Raw genomic sequence first — 19,314 nt, 5'->3', positions numbered from 1 at the left:
GAATTGAAGGTCATGTTTATAATGTCTTCAAAGATAAATAAAAATCTGCACATACTCTGTTGCCATTCTGTAAAATGTAATCACAATCTGGCGTGTAATACAACTGTAGCCTATTTGCTTTCATGACATTTTAATGCAATCCCAAATACCAAAACTAAGGCAGCTTTCGGTTGCACAGCATTAAGTGTCACAGTCACATCATTAGTAGCTGAGAGAAATTTCTGGTATTTACTGTAATATAACTCCAATATCAACTATCTCAGCACAGATATCCGGACAGGAGCTGGTTATTCCTCAGAAAAGGGATGACAGGAATCTTTGGCCTCTGTTTACAAAACTCACCACGTCATGGTTACTAAAGGAAAACATGTCTAGGCAACCCTCGATCGTTCCTCCTTCACAACTGAATATTCATTTACGTTACGGTACGCCAGCAGTCCATTTATTCCTATGGGAGACAATTTGAATGGAGCGACAACGCAACGCCCCCTTCTGGACAAACCTGCACACTTGCACTGGAGAGACAGGAGTGTGTCAGCGTCACATTCCTGAAGTGAAACTGAAAGTAACTCAGAGCGACAGCACTGCTGCAGTTAGAAGAGTCTCTCTCTTTCTCTCAAAAGAAACATAAACCTAAGTTCATCAGGCCTTTCTCAACAATACAGCAGAGTCTTAGACGTACACAGGTGAGTACAGCAGATACTATTTACTGTTTAAACAGAGAGCAGTGACACATAATTGAGCTGTATCCAGATGGGATGTTTCCCTGTTTTCATTTTGCACTGATACTTGACAAATGACGTTTTCAGTGAAGTGCAATTTAACTACATAACTCAAAATGACTTTTGATAATATTCCAATAATCTAACTTTGATATTTTTTCATATTAATATTCAAGAATTATGTGTTACAGTATTGTTATTTCACACTTTCACTTTTGGTCTCAGTGTCTAGATATGTCTGCTGCCAGCTGTCTCCTATCTGAAGAGCAGTTTCTGTGCTCCATCTGTCTGGATGTGTTCACTGATCCAGTCTCCATACCATGTGGACACAACTTCTGCAAGAACTGTATCACACAGCACTGGGATGTTAGTGTCCAGTGCCAGTGTCCTATGTGTAAAGAGGTTTTCAACACAAGACCTGAATTAAGGGTCAATACTTTAATATCTGAGATGGCTGCTCAGTTGAGAAAGTCAGCTCAGATGAAAGCCAGCAGCTGCCCAGACCAACGATGTGCCAAACCAGGAGAAGTTCCCTGTGACGTCTGCACTGGGAACAAACTGAAGGCCCTGAAGTCCTGCCTGGTGTGTCTGGCCTCCTACTGTGAGACTCACCTGGAGCCTCATCAGAGAATCAAAAGCCTGAAAAAACACAAGCTGATCGATCCTGTGGAGAACCTGGAAGGCAGGATGTGTAAAGAGCATGATAAACCACTGGAGCTGTTCTGCAAGACTGACCAGATGTGTGTGTGTCTGCTCTGCACTGTTTTAGACCACAAGTCACATGACATTGTTCCTCTGAAAGAAGAATATGAAGGAAAGAAGGCTGAGCTGGGGAAGACAGAGACTGAAATTCAGCAGAAGATCCAGGAGAGAAAACTGAAGATTCGGGAGATCAAACACTCAGTAGAGCTCAGCAAGGAAGATGCAGACAGAGAGATAGCAGACAGTGTGCGGGTCTTCACTGCTCTGATGCAGTCTGTGGAGAGAGGCCAGGCTGAGCTCATTGAGACGATTGAAGAGAAGCAGAAAACAACAGAGAAACAGGCTGAAGGCTTCATCAAAGAGTTGGAACAGGAAATCTCTGAGCTGATGAAGAGAACCGCTGAGGTGGAGCAGCTCTCACGCACTGAAGACCACCTCCACCTCCTCCAAAGCTTCCCATCCCTGAACACTCCTCCACACACCAAGGACTGGACAGAGGTCAGTGTCCATCGCTCATCATATGAGGGGACTGTGAGGAGAGCTGTGGCTCAGCTGGAGGAGACACTCAGGAAAGAGATGGAGAAGCTGTCTGTTGATCCTGAGCTGAAGAGGGTCCAGCAGTATGCAGTGGATGTGACTCTGGATCCTGATACAGCAAATCCCTATCTCATCCTGTCTGATGATGGGAAACAAGTAAATTGTGGTGATGTAAAGAAGAATCTCCCAGACAACCCAGAGAGATTTGCTCCTTGTGCCAATGTTTTAGGAAAGCAGAGCTTCTCTTCAGGAAGATTTTACTACGAGGTTCAGGTTAAAGGGAAGACTGAGTGGGATTTAGGAGTGGCCAGAGGGTCGATCAGCAGGAAGGGAGAAATCACACTGAGCCCTGAGGATGGCTTGTGGACTATATGTTTGAGGAATGGAAATGAGTACAGTGCTTCTACTGACCCTCCTGTCCTCCTGTCTCTGAAAACGAAGCCTCAGAAGGTGGGGGTGTTTGTGGATTATGAGGAGGGTCTGGTCTCCTTTTATGACGTAGATGCTGCAGCTCTTATCTACTCCTATACTGGCTGCACCTTCACTGAGAAACTCTACCCATACTTCAGTCCAGGTCTTAATGATGGTAATGGTGGTAAAAACTCCGCCCCTCTGATCATCTCTCCTGTCAATCACACAGATTAGATTTTCTCAGTTAGGATTCATTGTCATTTAAGATAACAAATTTACACTTACGTTGTTTTTTCAGGTAACTGTTATAGCCATTCTAATGTTGATTTTTTTTTTTAATAAAACAACAGAAAAAACACTTCACAGACTTGTCTTAAGTACATTTGAAGATGAATTTGTTCTTTCAATGGAGCTCTCCACTGAGAGAAGAATCAGACAAACTCCCAGAAACTACTAATGTATCTTGTCTCTTTACCTTTCTTCCTCTTGGCAAAATGATTTAGTTTCATCATGAAAAAAACAACAATGTTAGTTAAAGTTAAAGAAAGGTTACACTCCAGATTCTGGTTAATATGGTAAATTCAGTATTTTTCTTTATATCCTGTTTTTCTTTTATGTATGGTATTACTACTTGTTGCAGCAAACACAGGGATCATAAAAACTTCATTGAATCTAATCACTATTGCAGGAGTGTGAAAACTACCAATTTTCCAGTTTCATTGTAACATGTCCAGGTGATGAACTAAAAAGGTGATTACTGTCATAGCAGTGTACATATACTGAGCATTTTAATTCTACACAATTACTAATGAGCATTTTATTGAAAAAGAACGAATTCTGCAATCTACTGTATGTTTCTCACATTAAAATAATTTACTGAAATAAAAGCCAATAGAAAGAGCTTATGTGGTTATATGACTGTTATTTTCCTGCATAGGCTACTTACATTATTTAATGTTTGACTGATATCAAAGCTTGAAAATGTCTTTACTTTAAAGGTAATCAACACATAGAGAACAGAAATGAACCATATCTATTCCACACTGATTAAACAGACAAGTCATAAGATTAGAAATACAATCAGCTGTTCTCAGTCACTGTTGCCATGAGCTGTGGACCTCCAATATGGCCGCCAGAGGGCAGCATCCATCAGCTGAAAGCCCTCTATAGAATATGATAACCTGATCCTCACAGAAATGTCCTCTGTCAGCAGTCTGCTGTTCAGAGAGCAGTTCCTCTGTTCTTTCTGTCTGGATGTGCTCAACAATTCATACAACTTGAGTAAAACCTGAATCACACACACTGGGAGAGGAGGATCACACTCTGAATGTACAACAAATCAAAGAAGCAACAACACACACATTCATGGACACACACACACTCTTACACACACTGTAATGATTAAGATGTAATGAAGATAGAGTTGCTGTCTCTTTCTGTCTGGCCAGGTGTGTGTTGCTGTATGAACAGCTGCACAGGAAGAGTGACAACAACACAGCAGACTGATACTGTGAAGACAACTGGGAAATTCTCTTTTCCTTTCCACCGTCCAGGGAGGTCAGAGGTGTCAATGTAGTCATGTCCAACACTGACTGAGGAAACAAAACATTACCAGTTTACCTGCAGTAAGAGGCGGAGCAACACTGGAGAGACAGGAGTGTTTCAGCGTCACATTCCTGAAGTCAAATTTAAAAAAAAAAAAAAAAAAAGGAAACACACACTCTCAAAAAGTCAGGTCAGTCAATCAGCTGATGAAGCCTAGAGGCAAAACATTGTCTTTTCTTTTCAGTTTGCTAAGCTGCATATTTTTTATTTGAAACATGTAAAATAAATCAATATATATTTTTGAAAGTGCAGATTTTCTTTTTTTTTTATTATTTTAATACAATAAAGTGTATTACAGTAATAAAACATAATATTCTCCTGTAGAGTGACCATTTTAAATTCAGAAAAAATGTCTGATGAAGCCTCCACTCAGCAGGTTTACCTCATTTGAATTAGAGGAGCTGCTGCTGTCAGTCAATCAGAGTCCAGTATTGTGAGGACTTAAGTCTACAAATTCATTCAATAAACACCCGTTTAACTACATTACATTTATCTAAAGTTGAAATACTGGAAAATGTATCCACAAGGTCTGGGATTATACTCATTACATTAAAGTTATAGCATCCTGGTTCAATTGATAAAAGATAATAATACATATAAAATTTCTAGATTATTACCTTTGGACAGTGGAGGACTCTTACATGACACCAGAGACAATTAAGTTTGTTTCAAATTTTAAATGCTTGTTTGGTTATGAAACCAAACAAGCATTTACATGCATATCATGAAACCTGGAGTACAGTATTTCACCATTCTCAAAAATCATTTAAGTTTAAACAGGAACTCGGCTGTTAAAAAAAAAGATAATAATTAAAAAAAAAAAAGATAATAATTAAAAAAAAACAAAACCCAGAAAACAAATCCTATCTAGCTGCAGCGTTACTTATAGTTGTGCACAACCACCTGGTTAATAAGAGTTATGATCTCAGTTTTGTTTGTCTCTATTTTCTTGGGGAAGTGTCCAAAAAAAAAAAAAAAAAAATCAAATAGTTTCTTGATGGTGCCTTTAACCCTGAAGTCTTTTAATCCATGTAAGGGGCGATCTTACTTGAAGAGAAGAATAGATGACTGGAAAAGTTAGTTAAATCCCACTTGGTCGATGTCTGCAGAGCGGTCCAATCGGCAGTGGAGAAGATGGCGGCCCCTTCTCGCCCGTCTCCCGCGCTGACACAGTCACACAAGCAGGATCACTATTTCAGAAGTAAGATTTTAGAAACAATATTCCGACAGATACTCCACGGCAGTACTAGTATTGAAGCACTTGCATTACTCCTTGACTCCCTGTCTCTCAAGAGTAAAGACCAAGCTAGGAATCTTGGTGTTATTATGGATGCCGATCGCAATTTTAACAAACACATCAATACCATGACAAGATCTGCCTTTTGTCATCTTAAGAATATAACCAAAGTACGGGGTCTTATATCAAAACATGATTCAGAAAAGCTGATACACGCTTTCATTACCAGCAGGTTAGACTACTGCAACGGTCTTCTCTCCGGTCTCCCCAAAAAAACTCTGGGGCGGTTACAGCTCATCCAGAATGCTGCTGCCAGAGTTCTGACTAAGACTAAGAACACAGAACACATTACACCAGTTCTTAGGTCACTGCATTGGCTTCCAGTGTGTGCCATAGAATTGATTTTACAATCCTGCTGCTTGTCTATAAAGCGCTAAATGGCTTAGCTCCAAAATACATTTCTGACCTGCTCCTATAGGATATGAGCCACCCAGACCTCTGAGGTCATCTGGGACCGGTCTGTTAGTTGTTCCCAGGGTGAAAACTAAATCAGGTGAAGCTGCTTTTAGTAATTATGCTCCCAATTACTGGAATAAACTTCCAGAAGCACTGAGATGTGCTCCCACTGTCAGCTCTTTTAAAAGTCGGCTCAAAACTTTCCTTTTCTCTGTGGCCTTCTGCTAAATCATCTGTATGTAGATGTAACAGGTGTTATCTTTATTTATTTATTTTATTTATGTTTTACCTATTTTATACAAAATTATTCATCATTTGGCCTCACAAACAGGATCCCAACAGGAGTCTAGAGGAACTCTGGTGAGTAGTTTCTCTGCTCTGATGGGATCCTCAAACCTGTATTGAGAATTGAAGGATTTCTTGAAGTTTATATTTGTAATTGTTTAGATGATCTGTGTATTGTTCTAAAGGAACATTTACAAGTCCTATAGGGGCTGTGGGGCCTGCCTACAGGGTGGGGTAAGACCACCGGAAAGACTCTAGGCTCCTTCGAAGAATCCTTCAAGATCTCATCTAAATTGATTTCCTTTTGAGAGGAAAAATTGAGGGAGTCACTCTCAGAGAAGCTCCAGTGTTTCTGGGAGGTCTTTTAGGTGGTGATTATCTTTGAATATCCACAGGGGTAAGGCACACTTAATTTGATACTGGCTGACCAGAGGTGTCACCAGTGTGAGAGTCACTGCTCAATATCTTTCTTTCTTTCTTTTCTAATGTCATTTTAATAGTTTCTTTCTTTTGTAATGTCATTTTAAATAGTTGTGGAGTGTGTATGTATTTTTTTTCTGTTTTATGTGAAGAACATTGTATTTGCTTTGTGTATGAAATGTGCTACATAAATAAAGTTTGCCTAAAATTTGTCTTACTTTCTTATACAGAGCTCATACACAATGTTCTCTTTCTCTCTTCAGGAGTTTTCACAGTGCAATACACATGCGCCACCCATCCACACAACATGGCATTACCGTAAAGCACTTTGACTGCCGAAAAATGTTGTGTATTTGGATCAAAATGCAACAGAAAATGCAAGATGACATTAATTACTACAGTGTGATTTCATTATGTGGGTTACATCGACACACAGGGAGATGAGGGGTAAGTGAATGGTTTCATTCCAAAACACTATATATCAATTTTGAGGGAAAGTCTGCTGCCTGAAATTCATGTCTTAATATTAAAAAAATACAGATGATTCCTACTATCGAAAATGTTTGGATTTGTGTGTCAGTTAGAGTAGATGTCACTGTTTTAGGTGGATATATCGTTTTGGAATGAATCTCCTCCAGCCGATGTAGGATGTTTCCCTCCAGCTTCTTCTCCTCCACCTCCACCACTAGGGGGCGCTCTCCACCAAACCAGCTCCTCCTCATCCTCGGGCAGACTGAAGGTGCTGCACAGCCTCCTGCAGACTAAACATATCACACCAGTGTAGTTAAAACGGGTTCGTCACATTATACTTTTTAAAATCCCATACTTTTTCCAGACCTTTAATGTCTTGACTGGATCTGATGATTTTGGTCAGCGTTCAGTGTGAAATGTTTATTACAAAATGACTGCAAGTTTACAACTACAGGAAATATAAATTTGTATTGGAATAGAAGTTTTTTTTCCACAACATTTCCAAAGGTTTTGTGCAGTTCCCAAACTTTTCAAGACCAAGAAATGATCAAATCCACATTCCATGTATTTCAAGACTTTCAAGACCTGTAGAATTGAAGGTCATGTTTATAATGTCTTCAAAGATAAATAAAAATCTTCACATACTCTGTTGCCATTCTATAAAATGTAATCACAATCTGGCGTGTAATACAACTGTAGCCTACATACATATTTGCTTTCATGATATTTTAATGCAATCCCAAATACCAAAACTAAGGCAGCTTTCGGTTGCAGAGCATTAAGTGTCACAGTCACATCATTAGTAGCTGAGAGAAATGTCTGGTATTTACTGTAATATAACTCCAATATCAACTATCTCAGCACATATATCCGGACTGGAGCTGGTTATTCCTCAGAAAAGGCATGACAGGAATCTTTGGCCTCTGTTTACAAAACTCACCACGTCATGGTTACTTAAGGAAAACATGTCTAGGCAACCCTCGATCGTGCCTCTTTCACAACTGAATATTCATTTACGTTACGGTACGCCAGCAGTCCATTTATTCCTATGGGAGACAATTTGAAAGGAGCGACAACGCAACGCCCCCTTCTGGACAAACCTGCACACTTGCACTGGAGAGACAGGAGCGTTTCAGCGTCACATTCCTGAAGTGAAACTGAAAGTAACTCAGAGCGACAGCACTGCTGCAGTTAGAAGAGTCTCTCTCTTTCTCTCGAAAGAAAAATAAACCTAAGTTCATCAGGCCTTTCTCAACAATACAGCAGAGTCTTAGACGAACACAGGTGAGTACAGCAGATAATATTTACTGTTTAAACAGAGAGCAGTGACACATAATTGAGCTGTATCCAGATGGGATGTTTCCCTGTTTTCATTTTGCACTGATACTTGACAAATGACGTTTTCAGCGAAGTGCAATTTAACTACATAACTCAAAACGACTTTTGCTAGTATTCCAGTAATCTAACTTTGATATTTTCTACTATGAATATTCAAGAATTATGTGTTACAGTATTGTTATTTCACACTTTCACTTTAGGTCTCAGTGTCTAGATATGTCTGCTACCAGCTGTCTCCTATCTGAAGAGCAGTTTCTGTGCTCCATCTGTCTGGATGTGTTCACTGATCCAGTCTCCACACCATGTGGACACAACTTCTGCAAGAACTGTATCACACAGCACTGGGATGTTAATGCCCAGTGCCAGTGTCCCATGTGTAAAGAGGTTTTCAACACAACACCTGAATTAAGGGTCAATACTTTCATATCTGAGATGGCTGCTCAGTTCAGAAAGTCAGCTCAGATGAAAGCCAGCAGCTGCCCAGACCAACAATGTGCCAAACCAGGAGAAGTTCCCTGTGACGTCTGCACTGGGACCAAACTGAAGGCCCTGAAGTCCTGCCTGGTGTGTCTGGCCTCCTACTGTGAGACTCACCTGGAGCCTCATCAGAGAATCAAAAGCCTGAAAAAACATAAGCTGATCGATCCTGTGGAGAACCTGGAAGACAGGATGTGTAAAGAGCATGATGGACCGCTCCAGCTGTTCTGCAAGACTGACCAGATGTGTGTGTGTCTGCTCTGCACTGTGTTAGACCACAAGTCACATGATATTGTTCCTCTGAAAGAAGAATATAACGGAAAGAAGGCTGAGCTGGGGAAGACAGAGGCTGAAATTCAGCAGAAGATCCAGGAGAGACAACTGAAGATTCAGGAGATCAAACACTCAGTAGAGCTCAGCAAGGAAGATGCAGACAGAGAGATAGCAGACAGTGTGCGGGTCTTCACTGCTCTGATGCAGTCTGTGGAGAGAGGCCAGGCTGAGCTCATTGAGACGATCGAAGAGAAGCAGAAAACAACAGAGAAACAGGCTGAAGGCTTCATCACAGAGCTGGAACAGGAAATCTCTGAGCTGATGAAGAGAACCACTGAGGTGGAGCAGCTCTCACGCACTGAAGACCACCTCCACCTCCTCCAAAGCTTCGCATCCCTGAACACTCCTCCACACACCAAGGACTGGACAGAGGTCAGTGTCCATCGCTCATCATATGAGGGGACTGTGAGGAGAGCTGTGGCTCAGCTGGAGGAGACACTCAGGAAAGAGATGGAGAAGCTGCTTGAGGCTGAGCTGAAGAGGGTCCAGCAGTATGCAGTGGATGTGACTCTGGATCCTGATACAGCACAAGCCTATCTCATCCTGTCTGATGATGGGAAACAAGTAAAAGATGGTGATGTAAAGAAGAATCTCCCAGAAAACCCAGAGAGATTTTCTTCTTGTACCTTTATCTTAGGAAAGCAGAGCTTCTCTTCAGGAAGATTTTACTATGAGGTTCAGGTTAAAGGGAAGACTAAGTGGAATTTAGGAGTGGCCAGAGGGTCGATCAACAGGAAGGGACAAATCACACTGAGCCCCAAGAATGGCTATTGGACTATATGGTTGAGGAATGGAAAGTACAAAGCTCTTGCTGGCCCTCCCGTACTCCTCTCTCTGAAATCGAAGCCTCAGAAGGTGGGGGTGTTTGTGGATTATGAGGAGGGTCTGGTCTCCTTTTATGACGTAGATGCTGCAGCTCTTATCTACTCCTTTACTGGCTGCACCTTCACTGAGAAACTCTACCCATACTTCGGTCCCTGTAATAATGATGGTGGTAAAAACTCCGCCCCTCTGATCATCTCTCCTGCCAAGCACACAGATTAGACTAATCATTTGTTTTTCTCAAATTTACACATGTAAATTTGTTATCGTTGTTTTTTCTTCAGGTAACTGTTATAGCCATTCTAATGTTGATTCTTTTTTCTTTATAAAACAACAGAAAAAACACTTCACAGACTTGTCTTAAGCACATTTGAAGATGAATTTGTTCTTTCAATGGAGCTCTCCACTGAGAGAAGAATTAGACAAACTCCCTGTCAGTGAAAAAAAGCCCAGTAACTACTAATGTCTCTTGTCTCTTTACCTTTCTTCTTCTTGGCAAAATGATTTTGTTTTATCATGAAAAACCCCCAAAACAATGTTAGTTAAAGTTAAAGAAATGTTAAACTCCAGATTCTGGTGAATATGGTAAATACTGTATTTTTCTTTGTATCCTGTTTTTCTTTTATGTATGGTATTACTACTTGTTGCAGCAAACACAGGGATCATAAAAACTTCATTGAATCTAATCACTATTGCAGGAGTGTGAAAACTACCAATTTTCCAGTTTCATTGTAACATGTCCAGGTGATGAACTAAAAAGGTGATTACTGTCATAGCAGTGTACATATACTGAGCATTTTAATTCTACACAATTACTAATGAGCATTTTATTGAAAAATAATGATTTCTGCAATCTGCTGTATGTTTCTCACATTAAAGGAATTTACTGAAATAAATAAAAGCCAATAGAAAGAGCTTGTATGGTTACATGACTGTTATTTTCCTGCATAGGCTAGTTCAATTATTTAATGTTTGACTGATATCAAAGATTAAAAAATGTCTTTACTTTAAAGGTAATCAACACATAGAGAACATAAATTAACCATATCTATTGCACACTGATTAAACAGACAAGTCATAAGATTAGAAATACAACCAGCTGTTCTCAGTCATTGTTGCCATGAGCTGTGGACCTCCAATATGGCCGCCAGAGGGCAGCATCCATCAGCTGAAAGCCCTCTATAGAATATGATAACCTGATCCTCACAGAAATGTCCTCTGTCAGCAGTCTGCTGTTCAGAGAGCAGTTCCTCTGTTCTTTCTGTCTGGATGTGCTCAACAATTCACACAACTTGAGTAAAACCTGAATCACACACACCGGGAGAGGAGGATCACACTCTGAATGTACAACAAATCAAAGAAGCAACAACACACACATTCATGGACACACACACTCTTACACACACTGTAATGATTAAGATGTAATGAAGATAGAGTTGCTGTCTCTTTCTGTCTGGCCAGGTGTGTGTTGCTGTATGAACAGCTGCACAGGAAGAGTGACAACAACACAGCAGACTGATACTGTGATGACAACTGGGAAATTCTCTTTTCCTTTCCACCGTCCAGGGAGGTCAGAGGTGTCAATGTAGTCATGTCCAACACTGACTGATGAAACAAAACATTACCAGTTTACCTGCAGTAAGAGGCGGAGCAACACTGGAGAGACAGGAGTGTTTCAACATCACATTCCTGAAGTCAAATTGAAAAAAAAAAAAAAAAAAGGAAACACACACTTTCAAAAAGTCAGGTCAGTCAATCAGCTGATGAAGCCTAGAGGCAAAACATTGTCTTTTCTTTTCAGTTTGCTAAGCTGCATATATTTTATTTGAAACATGTAAAATAAATCAAGATATCTTTTTGAGAGTGTAGATTTTCTTTTTTCTTTTTATTTTAATACTATAAAGTGGATTACAGTATAAAACATAATATTCTCCTGTAGAGTGACCATTTTAAATTCTGACAAAATGTCTGATGAAGCCTCCACTCAGCAGGTTTACCTCATTTGAATTAGAGGAGCTGCTGCTGTCAGCCAATCAGAGTCCAGTATTGTGAGGACGTAAGTCTACAAATTCATTCAATAAACAGCTTTTAACTACATTATATATTTATTTGGAAAACATCATGAACAGCATTAGTTTCATCCTGAGCCATAGTTTATTTGAAGATATGATTAATCAATATGACTAATTGATTAATATGGGATATTTAAGTATTAAACAATCATATCCTGGGCAATTTACAATGAATTTAACAGTAGCTTCAATTCCTAGATCACCAACTTTTAAATGTATTATGTTTGGTGTAAATGTAGGAGGAAGGAGATGATTGTATAATGATGACACACAGGGAGATGAGGGGTAAGTGAAGGGTTTCTTTCCAAAATACTATATATTAATTTTGAGGGAAAGTCTGCTGTATGACATTCATGTCTTCATATTAAAAAAAAAATACAGATGATTCCTAGTATTGAAAATGTTTGTATTTCTGTTGATTAATATGGGATCTTTAAGTATTAAATGATCATATCCTGGGAAATTTACAACTTTTTTACATGTTGTGTTGGGTTTAAATGGAAGAGGAAGGAGAGGATTTTATAATGATGACACATCATTCCAAAACACTATCAGCCTATATCAATTTTGAGGGAAAGTCTGCTGCCTGAAATTCATGTCTTAATATTAAAAAAAATACAGATTCCTACTATCAAATATATTTGGATTTGTGTGTCAGTTTCCAGTCGTTTAACATTAGAGTAGATGTCACTGTTTGGAATGAATCTCCTCCAGCTGATGTAGGATGTTTCCCTCCAGCTTCTTCTCCTCCACCTCCACCACTAGGGGGCGCTCTCCACCAAACCAGCTGCTCCTCATCTTCGGGGCAGACTGAAGGTGCTGCACAGCCTCCTGCAGACTAAACATATAAAACGGGTTCCTCACATTATACTTTTTAAAATCCCATACAACCTTTAATGTCTTGACTGGATTTGATGATTTTGGTCAGCGTTCAATGTGAAATGTTTGTTACAAAATGACTGCAAGTTTACAACTACGTGAAATATGAATTCTGTGGGTTACAATCCTGTTGATACATTTAGAGAAATGAGTTTGGGTTTTCAAATCACTTTTTTACAGTTGAAGCATTTCACAATTTTCAGTTTATGTACGATTTGTTTGGGGGGAAATATAAATCCATATGAACAGCTACAGAGGAAGAGTGACATAAAAACAGCAGACTGATACTGTGATGAAAATTGGGAAATTCTCTTTTCCTTTCCACCGTGGTCAGAGGTGTCAATGTCATCATGTCCAACACTGAGGAAATAAAGAGGCGGAGCAACACTGGAGAGACAGGCGTGTTTCAACGTCACATTCCTGAAGTGAAACTAAAAGTAACTCACAGACAGTACTGCTTCAATTTTAAGTCTCTCTCTTTCTCTCGAAAGAAAAATAAACCTAAGTTAATCAGGCCTTTCTCAACAATACAGCAGAGTCTTAGACGTACACAGGTGAGTACAGCAGATAATATTTACTGTTGAAACAGAGAGCAGACACATCCCAGCAAACATTTCGACGTTGAAAAAAAGAAACGACGTGTAAATCTAGACGTCGTAAGGGGGTTGAAATATATAGGCTAGCCAAAATGAAAGTTGAACCGACGTCAGGTCGCAACGTTCACGTCGTCTCAACGTGCAGTCTTCAACTTTTAAAAAAACATTCAGTTTCTATATCCTGACATGTTTTGTGAATAACTGTCCTGTAAGAATTTCACCAATGCTTATGTTGACATCAGGGCTAAGCACAACCACTCAATATTCAAGAATTCCTGCGCACAACATCTGTTCAGATTAACTTTTTAATGTAAAATAATCAATTACAATAGGCCTATAGTAATTATTATATATTAATATATATATTAATTATAATACACATGCGACTATATATGACATAATTAAAAAGAACCTTCTCACAGAAAGTAGGCTACAACAGTCTGCACTCCTGGTGTGCTGGAATACTTCTAATCTTGAATGCTGCATTATTCCTGCTCTGGTTGCCACCCTGGACTACTAACACACTACACAAAATAGCTTACATTCGCCAATTTTTTACTGTTGAAATTAGAGTATGCAGATTAACTTGTCTATATCTCCTTTTCAACCACAACAGCAAAAATATAATTAAGACATTTCAGTTGTTATTTGATAGCAGATAAAGAAAAGAATGTTCATAACATGCCCTCAATAACTGCATTTTCACACAAAAACAATGCATTGAGAGGAACTGGTTTTGGTAAAAAATGGTACGGTTGACGCACATGGCACAAGTACAAACCGTTTAGAAATACGTTTTTTATTCTTTTTAGTCTAAAAAGAATCTGGACTGCACTAAAACAGTTATATAATAATACAAAGAACTAATCAAAACGAATCTGGACTGCCTGGCGCTACCACTACTTCCCTCTCCCTCCACCCCTGCTCTTCCTGGAGCATGCTTTAGGTGGTCAGACATGGCACGCTATGTCATGGGTTGAGCTGTCGACTTTCCATCTTTTCACAGCATCTGTGGAGAGGCAAAACAAACAGTTCCTTGAGATTTGTCAATTCTTTCAACACTGACCCTTTGCACAGCAGCCATTTAGAATTGTCATAGATGGGTAAGTAAAGGTTTAACCATACACGGCTTAATGTTCACTGGCAAATGATATTACTTTAGAGTCATGGGTTACTGCGTTTGGTGCACCCTCTATATAAAAATGGAAAGGTAAATAGTTGACTGGAATGCACTTTATGTGCTTCACAAATCATTATGTCCTCACTATTGTCACACTGCAGTTCCGGTTTACCATGGTCTTGCAAATCACTCAAGAGAGCACAGTGTTGTTGTTTGTGTGCATTATGAAAATGTGAAAATACTACTAAGTGGTCATAAAAGCACAAAGGGAAAATGCCAGTCCTACTGTACTAAATGGACTGGCACACATACACAAACAGAACAGTAATACCATTCTGATAGTACATATTCCAAAAAATGGACTGTATGGATGTGTTACTTCTTTGAATATTTATCACAAACAAGAGTGGCTGTCCCTGAACCTTCTCTGGAGCTGGAGATTAACTTGAAAATGTAATGATGCTCAAGAAAAGGATGAAATAAAGGTCTAAATGAAGCAGTGCATTTAGAATGTTCTTGTGGCAAAAAAAAAAGCTTTTAAATTGTACTTCCATATTAGCTCATCTGTACACGTGCTTCATAATAAATCATGGCCGCATGTGCATGCGTTACTAGCTAGCTAGCTAACGTTAGCATTGGCCTTCCACACGCTGGTGCCATGCCAATGGGCCTTCAGAGCAGTGGGCTTTTGTTTTTGGGATAACGGGCTGTCGGACTAATGGGCTTTCCGTCCAATGGGACATTTTTCGGACTATTGGGGTTTCGGAATAATGTGCCGTCGGACCAATGGGCAGTCCCCTCCACGCTGTGAGCGCTAGCTAGTTAGCTTGGCCACGCTAGCCTAACGTTAGCTAGCTTGCTAGCTAGAAAAGCATGCACTTGCGGCCATAGAACACATCACACAAACTAAATGTCAATTTTTATAACTCTGAAAGTTGCATATGAACGCACAAAAATCGTCTAATGTTCTACATTAATAAATAACTTACCGATAAATGTGTAAAGAAGCCTTCCTCGTGTGCAGTTTGTGTGCTGCTCGTCAACTGACTTCTCTTCGAAGGATGAAGATGCTAGGCATGCGCAGTAGATTGAAATTCGTACTTGGGAGGGACAATAATTCTACATAACTTTATGTCACTTATTATGCAAACATAACTTTCAGGTTGCGTATAAAAGTAATCTATAACACTGTTAGGGTATGAATTTATGCTCAATAACATTAAAAATGTTTGTAAGTCTGGTTGTTCTGTGATTTAGGTGCAACCTGCATGTCATTTCAACCCGTTTCATTTGAGAGGTTGTGCCATAGACCTGCCGTCAACCCCCGGGTCGATTAAATGTTTGCAGGGATAATTGAGCTGTATGGGATGTTTCCCTGTTTTCATTTTGCACTGATACTTGTCAAATGACATTTTCAGTAAAGTGCAATTTAACTACATAACTCAAAATGACTTTTGATAATATTCCAATAATCTAACTTTGATATTTTCTACTATGAATATTCAAGAATTATGTGTCACAGTATCGTTATTTCACACTTTCACTTTTGGTCTCAGTGTCTAGATATGTCTGCTGCCAGCTGTCTCCTATCTGAAGAGCAGTTTCTGTGCTCCATCTGTCTGGATGTGTTCACTGATCCAGTCGCCATACCATGTGGACACAACTTCTGCAAAAAATGTATCACACAGCACTGGGATGTTAGTGTCCAGTGCCAGTGTCCCATGTGTAAAGACGTTTTCAAGAGACGACCTAAGCTGCGGGTCAATACTTTCATATCTGAGATGGCTGCTCAGTTCAGAAAGTCAGCTCAGATGAAAGCCAGCAGCTGCCCAGACCAACGATGTGCCAAACCAGGAGAAGTTCCCTGTGACGACTGCACTGGGACCAAACTGAAGGCCCTGAAGTCCTGCCTGGTGTGTCTGGCCTCCTACTGTGAGACTCACCTGGAGCCTCATCAGAGAATCAAAAGCCTGAAAAAACACAAGCTGATCGATCCTGTGGAGAACCTGGAAGACAGGATGTGTAAAGAGCATGATAAACCACTGGAGCTGTTCTGCAAGACTGACCAGATGTGTGTGTGTCTGCTCTGCACTGTTTTAGACCACAAGTCACATGATATTGTTCCTCTGGAAGAAGAATATAAAGGAAAGAAGGCTGAGCTGGGGAAGACAGAGGCTGAAATTCAGCAGAAGATCCAGGAGAGACAACTGAAGATTCGGGAGATCAAACACTCAGTAGAGCTCAGCAAGGAAGATGCAGACAGAGAGATAGCAGACAGTGTGCGGGTCTTCACTGCTCTGATGCAGTCTGTGGAGAGAGGCCAGGCTGAGCTCATCGAGACGATGGAAGAGAAGCAGAAAACAACAGAGAAACAGGCTGAAGGCTTCATCAAAGAGCTGGAACAGGAAATCTCTGAGCTGATGAAGAGAACCGCTGAGGTGGAGCAGCTCTCACGCACTGAAGACCACCTCCACCTCCTCCAAAGCTTCCCATCCCTGAACACTCCTCCACACACCAAGGACTGGACAGAGGTCAGTGTCCATCGCTCATCATATGAGGGGACTGTGAGGAGAGCTGTGGCTCAGCTGGAGGAGACACTCAGGAAAGAGATGGAGGAGCTGCTTGAGGCTGAGCTGAAGAGGGTCCAGCAGTATGCAGTGGATGTGACTCTGGATCCTGATACAGCACAAGCCAAGCTCATCCTGTCTGATGATGGGAAACAAGTAAATCATGGTGATGTAGAGAAGAATCTCCCAGAAAACCCAGAGAGATTTTCTTATTGTGCCTGTGTCTTAGGAGAGCAGAGCTTCTCTTCAGGAAGGTTTTACTACGAGGTTCAGGTTAAAGGGAAGACTGGCTGGGATTTAGGAGTGGCCAGAGGGTCGATCAGCAGGAAGGGAAAAATCACAGCGAGCCCCAAGAATGGCTTCTGGACTGTATGGTTGAGAAATGGAAATGAGTACAAAGCTCTTGCTGGCCCTTCTGTCCTCCTCTCTCTGAAATTGAAGCCTCAGAAGGTGGGGGTGTTTGTGGATTATGAGGAGGGTCTGGTCTCCTTTTATGACGTAGATGCTGCAGCTCTTATCTACTCCTTTACTGGCTGCACCTTCACTGAGAAACTCTACCCATACTTCAGTCCCGGTCTTAATGATGGTGGTAAAAACTCCGCCCCTCTGATCATCTCTCCTGTCAATCACACAGATTAGACTAATCATTTGTTTTTCTCAGATAGGATTCATTGTCATTTAAGATAACAAATTTACACATACGTTTTTTTCAGGTAACTTTTATAGCCATTCTAATGTTGAATTTTTTTTTATAAAACAACAGAAAAAACACTTCACAGACTTGTCTTAAGTACATTTGAAGATGAATTTGTTCTTTCAATGGAGCTCTCCACTGAGAGAAGCATCAGACAAACTCCCTGTCAGTGAAAAAAGCCCAGTAACTACTAATGTCTCTTGTCTCTTTACCTTTCTTCTTCTTGGCAAAATGATTTAGTTTTATCATGAAAAAAAAAACAATGTTAGTTAGAGTTAAAGAAACATTAAACTCCAGATTCTGGTTAATATGGTAAATTGTGTATTTTTCTTTATATCCTGTTTTTCTTTATGTATGGTATTACTACTTGTTGCAGCAAACACAGGGATCATAAAAACTTGTCCAGATGACAGTCTGGGACCGAACTCCATCCTCCAAGATGACAACGCTCGCCCCCACAGAGCGGGGTTTATCAGAGACTACCTCCAGAATTTGGGAGTAGAGAGAATGGAATGGCCAGCCAACAGTCCTGACCTCAACCCAATTGAACACTTATGGGATCAGCTTGGGCGTGCTGTTCGTGCTAGAGTGACCGACACAACCACGTCGGCTGACTTGCGACAGATCCTGGTTGAGGAGTGGAATGCCATCCCACAGCAGTGTGTGACCGGGCTGGTGACCAGCATGAGGAGGAGGTGCCAGGCTGTTGTGGCTGTGTATGGTTCTTCCACACGCTATTGAGGCTCCTGACTGTTTGTTAAATGAATAAATTGTAAAATTGCCAATATGTCTTGTTTCTTCCTTGTTACTGATAGACTTCAATCATCCAATCCACCAAACAACACCAAACAAGAGTCAATAGCAACAGCAGAATAAGCTGTTTGGCATTGGCAGAGAAGATTTGGCAAATTTTACATGAGCGCAACCCACATACTCAGCTGTGCTGCTCATCCCACAAATGCATGTTCCTTACAAATGAGGCACCATTTAAAAGGGAAATAAACAGGCTTTCCAACGGTATAAAATGTATTGCCAAGAAGCATTGTTACAACAGAGAAATAATCTACCAAACACAAAGTTCCGAACTTTTTGTTCGATGTTTACATATGAAATCTCTAGATTATTACCTTTGGACAGTGGAGGACTCATACATGACACCAGAGACAATTAAGTTTGTTTCAAACTTTAATTTGAATGTTTGTCTCTTATGAAACCAAACAAGCATTTACATGCATATCATGAAACCTGGAGTACAGTATTTCACCATTCTCAAAAATCATTTAAGTTTAAACAATAACTATGATAATAATTTAAAAAAACAACCCAGAAAACAAATCCTATCTAGCTGCAGCGTTACTTATAGTTGTGCAGAACCACCTGGTTAATAAGAGTTATGAGCTCAGTTTTGTTTGTCTCTATTTTCTTGGGGAAGTGTCCAAAAAAAATTAAAAAATAAAATAAAATAGTTTCTTGATGGTGTCTTTAACCCTGAAGTCTTTTAATCCATGTAAGGGGCGATCTTACTTGAAGAGAAGAATAGATGACTGGAAAAGTTAGTTAAATCCCACTT

The 19,314-nt window shown here is 40.1% G+C and overlaps 3 protein-coding genes across 6 annotated transcripts; all 3 read left to right on the top strand.

The window, feature by feature from the left end:
• Positions 1-956: 956 nt before the first annotated feature.
• LOC139658823 (E3 ubiquitin-protein ligase TRIM21-like) lies at positions 957-2,606 on the top strand. Of its 4 annotated transcripts, none has more exons than XM_071536999.1 (2): positions 957-1,183; positions 1,217-2,606. In XM_071536999.1, the coding sequence occupies exons 1-2, from the start codon at positions 957-959 to the stop codon at positions 2,604-2,606; spliced, it is 1,617 nt and encodes a 538-aa protein (XP_071393100.1). The 4 variants fall into 4 exon arrangements, with proteins under 4 accessions (XP_071393100.1, XP_071393101.1, XP_071393102.1 ...); XM_071537000.1 differs by having other exon boundaries at positions 957-1,212; positions 1,252-2,606; XM_071537001.1 differs by having other exon boundaries at positions 957-1,646; positions 1,761-2,606.
• Positions 2,607-8,020: 5,414 nt separating this feature from the next.
• On the top strand, positions 8,021-10,714 carry LOC139658819 (E3 ubiquitin-protein ligase TRIM21-like). Its single transcript, XM_071536995.1, has 2 exons — positions 8,021-8,130; positions 8,385-10,714. The coding sequence occupies exon 2, from the start codon at positions 8,401-8,403 to the stop codon at positions 10,036-10,038; it is 1,638 nt and encodes a 545-aa protein (XP_071393096.1). The 5' UTR covers positions 8,021-8,130; positions 8,385-8,400; the 3' UTR covers positions 10,039-10,714.
• A 2,500-nt stretch (positions 10,715-13,214) lies between these two features.
• LOC139658809 (E3 ubiquitin-protein ligase TRIM21-like) lies at positions 13,215-18,081 on the top strand. The gene is made up of 2 exons (XM_071536979.1): positions 13,215-13,321; positions 16,040-18,081. Exon 2 carries the CDS (start codon positions 16,049-16,051, stop codon positions 17,687-17,689), a length of 1,641 nt encoding a protein of 546 aa, XP_071393080.1. The 5' UTR covers positions 13,215-13,321; positions 16,040-16,048; the 3' UTR covers positions 17,690-18,081.
• The last annotated feature ends 1,233 nt before the right edge of the window (positions 18,082-19,314 follow it).

Source organism: Centroberyx affinis, unplaced genomic scaffold (genome assembly GCF_046629955.1).
Source record: "Centroberyx affinis isolate AG114_WGS23_722 - 3 ecotype Tasmania unplaced genomic scaffold, CSIRO-AGI_Caff_v1 ptg002974l_1, whole genome shotgun sequence".
NCBI classification, from domain to species: Eukaryota; Metazoa; Chordata; class Actinopteri; order Beryciformes; family Berycidae; genus Centroberyx; species Centroberyx affinis.
Note: the sequence above shows the minus strand (reverse complement) of the source record. Positions and strands in the feature narration are given on the sequence as shown.